The sequence below is a fragment of the Rhinolophus hipposideros genome (assembly GCF_964194185.1).
Source record: "Rhinolophus hipposideros genome assembly, chromosome: 19".
Classification (NCBI taxonomy): domain Eukaryota; kingdom Metazoa; phylum Chordata; class Mammalia; order Chiroptera; family Rhinolophidae; genus Rhinolophus; species Rhinolophus hipposideros.
In genome coordinates, this window is record NC_138065.1 from 13,760,150 (window position 1) to 13,767,965 (window position 7,816).

The window sequence follows — 7,816 nt, forward strand, 5'->3', positions numbered from 1 at the left end:
GGACTTTTCTCCATTTACAAGATTTTTTAGTATGTTTTCCTGTGGCTTGCACTGTCAACAACAAAGATGTTTTGTATGCCATATTGTGTAACATTTTGAAATAAACTTTTTATGTCATCAATGCCATTAAATTCTAATTTATCTGTACTTAAATCTAATTGGTGCCGTTGAATCTGTTTTGAGTATTTTTTGCTAAAATTCAACATAATGGTAAATGTATTACCATATATAACAAAGGTTTAAAATAAAATAATGCCACATATGCAAAGCAGCTCAAAATGTTATTACTAAATGCATAAAATAGTCCAAATATCAACTTTTTATTTTTTGTGGATTTTTGACACATTTTCAAAAAAAATACTTCAAATCAATTAACGCAGTGAAAGCGTTGACAACACTGCTCTGACTCTCCGGGAGTAACCAGAGCCCTCACTGCCTGGGCGGTGGGCGCTCTCCCCGCCCTGACTAGCACTATTAACGGACCAGAGTCCCAACTCCAGCTCCCGCAACTCGCGCGCAGAGTCCCTCCTCGCTCTAGCCTCGGGATTGCGGGCCCGGTCCCCCAGGGACTGCAGAAGTCACCCCGCGCGGACTCCTGTGGATACGCGGAGGGAGGGAACAAGGCTGGGAGGGGGCGGGGTCAGAACACTCACGTTGGCCCCGCCCACTTGCGTTGGCTATAAAGTTCCAGGCGTGCCGGCGTCTACCTCCAGTCCTCGAAGGCACGGAAGCGGTGTCACCATGTCGTCGTGCAAGTCGTGTGTGGTTTTGGGTTACTGGGATATTCGCGGGGTGAGTGAGTTCTCAACGGCCGAGCCGCTGGGGCAGAAAGACCGACGCGGAAGCGGCCGGGGGCTCAGGGCCAGCGGTCTCCCCGAGCAAGGGCCTCCCTCGCCGCGACCCTGCGCGACCAGCCCCCGCAGAGATCCCCGGCCGCGGAGGCCGACCCCTGCCCGCTCCCTGGGATCCCGGGCCCCGGCAGAGAGGGACTGAGGACAGCCAGCCGCCGTTGCCGGCCTCGGGGGTAGTTTAACGACCTCCTCGGCGGGGTGCATGGTCTCGGGAGCCCCTGGCGGGGGACGTTAGCGGGCTGGGGGTGGGGGCCGGTGGGAGCTGCGCAGGCGCTGACTTGGAACTCCGGCCTCCAGCTGGCGCACGCGATCCGCCTGCTCCTGGAGTTTACCGATACGTCCTACCAGGAGAAACGGTACACGTGCGGGGAAGGTAAGACCGCTCTGGGTCGCCAGGGCGCCGCCGCGCTCAGTCAGGCTGGCCCTACGACAGTCCCTGTCTCCTGTGTCCCAAGGGTGGTATCACCCCAAAGTCCAGGGGGACTAGTGTCCCATCACCCGGGAGCCCTCCGCTGTGTCCTGTGGTGGGAGGGAGACATCCTTTATCTGGAGCTGGGATTCTCCTTGTGCCATAACCCAACTCCGTCTTAACACTTAACCCAATAGGCCCCAGAGATTAAATGGTTAAGCTTTGGGGCCTGGGAATGTAAGGTATTGGGACTAGGTTGTTACCTTAGATCTTTCCACTGTCCTCTGGTGGGATTCAGGAGGTTGGGTCCCACTTCATCCTCTCTCTTACAGCTCCTGAGTATGATAAAAGCCAATGGCTGGATGTGAAATTCAAGCTAGACCTGGACTTTCCTAACGTAGGTGGCTTCAGGAGAAGAGGGGCAGAAGGGAAGGCTGCCAACAAGTGTATCCTGGCTTCTTTCTCTTTGGTCTAGGGGGATCTAGAATAGGGTTCTTAACCTGGATAGAATTCGTAGAATTCAGGGATCCTTGAACTTGAATGCAGAAAAATCCCATTTTCATTTCCACTAACTAAAGTTAACAATTCCTTCTATTGTGAATATAGGCAATAAGTGACACTGGTTATTAGCCATGTCTGTGACTTTGTCTAATTTCTAGTAGAAATTGGGTATTTTCATATCACATGTTGCAGATATTTTAAATAAATATTCATCATACTTTGAAATTGTGAGTTATTTAATTCATTAATAAGCTCCTATTACTCTTATAGTTTTGTTTCTTAATGTTTTCATAAATCACATAAATATATGTAATTTGCTTTATGCATTTGAAAACCTTATTCTGAGAAAGGGTCCAGGGCACGCACACGCACGCAGATTAAGAACCCCTGTCTAGATTCAGGTGGGGACCCAATTGCTACTTTCAACTAATTTTCTTCTTCCTCTTAACACAGCATCGTCTCTCTACTGTTCACTTCCCTGCGAGTCTCACCTTTCCCAGGAGTGAGAAGCAGGAAAGCCAGAGAGTCAGGTTGTTCATTTGCCCTGTCCTTTTCCTTCCAGCTGCCCTACCTCATGGACGGTAAGAACAGGATCACTCAGAGCAATGCCATCTTGCGCTACATCGCTCGCAAGCACAACATGTGTGAGTGGGATCGGGTTGGTGAGGGAGACCAGCTGGCTGCTCAGCTGGGAGTGGATGGTGCCAAAGGTGAGTTCTTGTCACTTGGTCTACAGGCGGTGATACCGAAGAAGAAAAGATTCGAGTGGACGTCCTGGAGAACCAAATAATGGATTTCCGCATGCAGCTGGCACGAATCTGCTACAACTCCGACTATGTGAGCTTCCTTAGCAGCCAGGCATCGAGGGAAAGGAGCAGATAGGAACCTACGGGTCAATTCTCCATTCTGCTCCTGCTACCTTTCCGCCAACCCAGTCTGTCAGAGTCGGAAACAGCCCTTTGTTTTGGGGGGAGTTGTCTGTCATATATCTCTGGTGTTGGCCCCTTTTCCTTTCCAACCCTTTCATTCCATCCTGCCGCCCCCTACCTGAAGGCAGTGAGAAGAACACGCCTGGAGAAGGGGCCACTAAGTGTCCTCACTGGCCTGTGCCCTGATTAGCTATGAAGATGATGACAGCTATTCTCACTCACTCTTTTTTCCTCTCCCAGGAAAAATTAAAGCCTCAGTACTTGGAACAGCTACCTGTACAACTGAAACAGTTCTCCTTGTTCCTAGGGAAATGCTCATGGTTTGCAGGGGAAAAGGTAGGAGGAAAGGAAGGAGAGGGGATACCTTTCTGTCTGTGTAGATGCTCATGAACTCCGTAAACCTGACCATCTTATTGTCCCTCTAGCTCACCTTTGTGGATTTCCTCACCTATGATGTCTTAGATCAGAACCGTATGTTTGAGCCTAAGTGCCTGGAGGAATTTCCAAATCTGAAAAATTTCATGTGCCGCTTTGAGGTGAGGTTCCCTGCACCTTTCTCTTAAAAAAACACTCAGGCTCCCCTGGGCCCCAAGGGACCCCACTGTGGTCGACACCAACTTTTGCCTAAAGGGATCAATGGTTAGACACCTCCAAACCTTTAAGTCTTGGGCTTCTATACCCTGAAGGTACTATCTACAAGAAATGGGAAGGGGGAGGGGAAGCAGGCAGCATGTGAATGTTGCTGTTTTGAAATAGGTCTGTTGGACTCTGTAAGAGTGTCATGTTTGGTGTGCTTTTCCTTCAGGCTTTGGAGAAAATAGCGTCCTACATGCAGTCTGACCGCTTCTTCAAGATGCCCATCAACAACAAGATGGCCCAGTGGGGCCAAAAGAAATTGTGCTGAATAGGAGGCTGACTTGCGCGGCTTGTTCTATTCCATCCTACCTGTAGGGGGCCTGTATTCTCTCTTCTCTGCCCTTTTTTCTTCAATAAATAGCACTTAGGCGACTGATGTCCAGCTGGATTTCTCTTGGGAGTAAAGACTGGAGGAGAATAAGGATACGTGGAGAATTACCAAGATGTGACTTCAGTCCCTGCAACACTGACACCCCCCCACCTCCCAACTGTTTTCAGTGGCTAGCAGGCCTTGCCCAAGCCTTGAGATTAAGAACTAGAAATAAAGGTGAGATTGCACACTTGTAGAGAACAGGTACATTACATGGGACTGGAGCCCCTATGAAGACCTGGTAAAGACATCAAATAATACCATGGTTCTGTGTACTTAACTGGAGTTCAGAAACAGACTCTCATCTATGGGAATTTAGTGTGATAAAAATGATATTTCACACTGGTGGGCTAACCAATAAACAGGTTTGGGACAATTACCTACCAATTAAAAGTAATAGAATGCTACCTCGCAGTACTCACTACAATTAATTCATCTGGAATTCAAGACCAAATATGAAACACAAAGCTGGAGAAGTATTAAAATATAAGAATGTTTGTGATCATAGGGTAGGAAAAGTTTCAATAAGACATGAAAAAGCCGTAAAAGGAAAGATTTGCAAATTGAACAGTATCAAAATTTTAAAACTTTGAATAATGCACAAATAAGCAAAATTAAGTGACGAGATAAAAGATCAACATAAAGACTATAAAGAACTATAAATCATTAACTCAGCTTTTAAAAATGGACAAAAATCTGTCAACAATTGACAGAAATAAAAATACTGATGGCCAAAAAATAGGATAAAACATGTTTATAACCCAAGTAATTGCAAATTATAAGAGACCGTTTTTCCATCAGATGAATAAAAATTAAGTTTCTAAATATTGGCAAGGCTTGGGAAAGTGATACGCATTTCCCGCTGCTGAACTTATTAATTGGTATACCTACTTTGGAGAACAATTTGTCAATATCTTCTCAAATTCCAATCATATCATGTGGCCCAGCAATTCTATCCTATGAAAAACTCAGGGCGGATGGGTTAGACTCAGGGCTCAGTTGGTTAGAACATGAGCTCTGGGCAAAAGGGCTGCCAGTTCAATTGCTACATGGGCCAGCTAGCTGTGCCCTCCACAATTAGAATGAAGTCAATGAGCTGTCATTCAGCTCCTGGGTGTCCAGATGGCTCAGTTGGTTGGAGTGCGGGCTGTCAACCACAAAGTTGCTGGTTCAACTCCTTGACTCCCGCAAGGGATGGTGGGCTGCGGCCCCTGCAACTAACAACAGCAACTGGACCTGGAGTGGAGCTGAACAGCGCCCTCCACAACTAATATTGAAAGGACAACAACTTGACTTGGAAAAAAGTCCTGGAAGTACACACTGTTCCCCCAATAAAGTCCTGTTCCCCTTTCCCAATAAAATCTTTAAAAACAAAACAAAAATAACCATATACCTAAGGTAAGACTGGTATTGTTTGTAGTAACGAATAAGTGGAAAACATGTAAATGCCCATCGATACTATAGAATACCACAAGACAATTAAAAAAAAGATTGAGGGGTTGGCCCGGTGGCTCAGGCAGTTAGAGCTCCATGCTCCTAACTCAGAAGGCTGCTGGTTCGATTCCCACATGGGGCCAGTGGGCTCTCAACCACAAGGTTGCTGGTTCAACTCCTTAAGTCCTGCAAGGGATGGTGGGCATCACCCCCTGCAACTAAGATTGAACACGGCACTTTGAGCTGAGCTGCCTCCCGGATAGCTCAGTTGGTTGGAGCCTGTCAACTCAACCACAAAGATGCCGGTTGGATTCCTCGAGTCCCGCAAGGGATGGTGGGCATCGCCACCCCTGCAACTAAGATTGAACACGGCTCCTTGAGCAGAGCTGCCGCTGAGCTCCCGGATGGCTCAGTTGGTTGGAGCGTGTCAACTCAACCACAAGTTTGCCGGTTCGACTCCTGCAAGGGATGGTGGGCTGCGCCCCCTGCAACTAGCAACGGCAACTGGACCTGGAGCTGAGCTGCATCCTCCACAACTAAGATTGAAAGGACAACAACTTGACTTGGAAAAAAAATCCTGGAAGTAGACACTGTTCCCCAGTAAAGTCCTGTCCCCTTTCCCCTCCAAAAAAATGAGATTGAATTATATGAGCTAATGAGAAGATCCCCAAGACACATTGTTGAATTTTTTAAATTAGGTTGAAAATTAGCATATACATTACGATACCTTTAATGCTTTAAGAAGGGAAACCATGAGGTAATAAGCATTTTCTACAGATGCATTTACGTATGTGAAATGCATAGAAAAATGTCTGACACACCAAACTGATAACAAAGTTTACTACAGGCAAATGGGAGAAAGATCCAGGCTCCCAGATGGAAGTTAAAGACTTTGGAAATAAGCTAAGGATTTATTATTTTCTTTTTTAAATACATGAATGGATTCATGTGTTACTGTGTGATAGAAGCTAGTTTTCAGAAAAGAAAGCAATTTTAAGGGAAACGGACTCCTATGGAGATTGCATTGGCACCATTCTTTATTTGCAAAGCAAATTCTTTGAGTAGTTCCCAGCTTAAGACAGTGACCTGAGGGCCAAATTGCTGTCCCCTGTGGACTAGGAGCCAGGACACCCTGTGATGTCAGGGGGGCTGTCTCAGGAGGGAGTGATATAGACACAAGGTATTAAGCAGACAGTTCAACTGCCACCTTTCACCTTGCCTGGCAGCAGTGATTAGATATCCAGGCCAATGTCTAGGATATGGGGAGCCTTTGGCCAGAAGAGGTGTACAGCTAGGAGTTTCTCTGCCATCTGATAATTCTTGACAGAATTTCCACAGTGTGAGTAATTTCCATAGAGTGAAGTGTACCATAAGGGAAAGCCTTGTGGATTTAGGGGAGGCAGAGAAGTTGAGGATACGTCTAACTAGATAGAGGATATGACCAGAAAGGGAATATTGATTGCTGTTGTGGACAGAAAAGGAGCTACATGTTAAACCTGACAAGCTCAAGAGAGTGAAAACAACCACATAGGATAGTGTGAACATAAAAATTCCTAACTAAGGCGGGAAGTCACATCCTTGGCCTGTAGCTTCCTTGAAAAGGTTAATCTTTACCTTAAATGAGCCTGTCTGTCATCTTTTTGCATCTAAGATATCATACCTTTGCAATGTCAGAGTAATCCCTTTTTTCGGACCCCCCAGGGCACAACCTACCACACCAGGAAACGACAAAATCCCTCATTGTTATATTGTTCCCCAAATACCATCTCTATGTGATGTAAAATGCTATTAACTATCCTGTACCTACCAATGTAAAAGAAGTGTGTGTGTCTCCCCATTTTGCTTTTTATCCAATCCCAGAGATTCCCAGCGATTCCACCCGCCACTTTGCTTTCTCTCACCCCCTTAATCTACCACCAATGGATTTCATGTAACCTTCCTCCTTTGATTCTAATGTATAAGTAGCAAGGGCAGTCTGGGGGCTCAGGCAGTTGGAGCGCTGTGCTCCTAATGCCCAAGGCCGCAGGTTCAATTCCCACATGGGCCAGTGAGCTGTGAACAACAGCTCCCTGGAGCTGCGCTGCCATGAACAGCTGGAGGTCAGTGTGCGCTGCCATGGACTGCTGTGTGCTGACGTGTGCTGCCGTGAGCGGCTGGTGGCCGCGCTGGCTGGCAGCGGGTGTGAGTGGCCAGCAGCCAGTGTGAGCGGCTGGCAGCCGCTGAAAGCTGCCGTGAGCTGCTGTGCGCGGCTGACCAACGACTGCCTGCCTGGGTGGGGGGGAGCATAAGGCTCATAATACTGGCATGTGCCAGGGAGCGGTGTCCTACAACTAGACTGAGAAACAAAAGCTTAAAAATGGGGGGGGGGGGGGGTAGGGGTGCAAAAAAAAGAAAAAAAAAGAAATAAGTAGCAAAACAGCCATTTTCCAGAGAATTTTCTCAATCCATTGAGACTTTGCTTCCTGGCAATTGTGGTCAGTTTGGCTCAGATAAACTCATAAGCTTTCTCTTAGGATGGATGTCTTTTTCATTGTCACTGTGTAACAATATTACCACCAATTTAGCAGTCTAACCCCACACACATTATCTCATAGTTTCTGTAGATTAGGAGTCTGAGCACAGCTGTACAGGGTCTGCTGTTTCAGGGTCTCATCTGAAAGCTGCGGTCAGTGTCAGCCAGGGCTAC

At 46.9% G+C, this 7,816-nt stretch overlaps 1 protein-coding gene across 1 annotated transcript; it reads left to right on the plus strand.

The window, feature by feature from the left end:
- The first annotated feature begins 672 nt into the window (after window positions 1–672).
- On the plus strand, window positions 673–5,062 carry GSTM3 (glutathione S-transferase mu 3). Its single transcript, XM_081025688.1, has 8 exons — window positions 673–792; window positions 1,149–1,224; window positions 1,593–1,657; window positions 2,324–2,405; window positions 2,498–2,598; window positions 2,931–3,026; window positions 3,116–3,226; window positions 3,496–5,062. The coding sequence occupies exons 1-8, from the start codon at window positions 742–744 to the stop codon at window positions 3,592–3,594; spliced, it is 681 nt and encodes a 226-aa protein (XP_080881814.1). The 5' UTR covers window positions 673–741; the 3' UTR covers window positions 3,595–5,062.
- The last annotated feature ends 2,754 nt before the right edge of the window (window positions 5,063–7,816 follow it).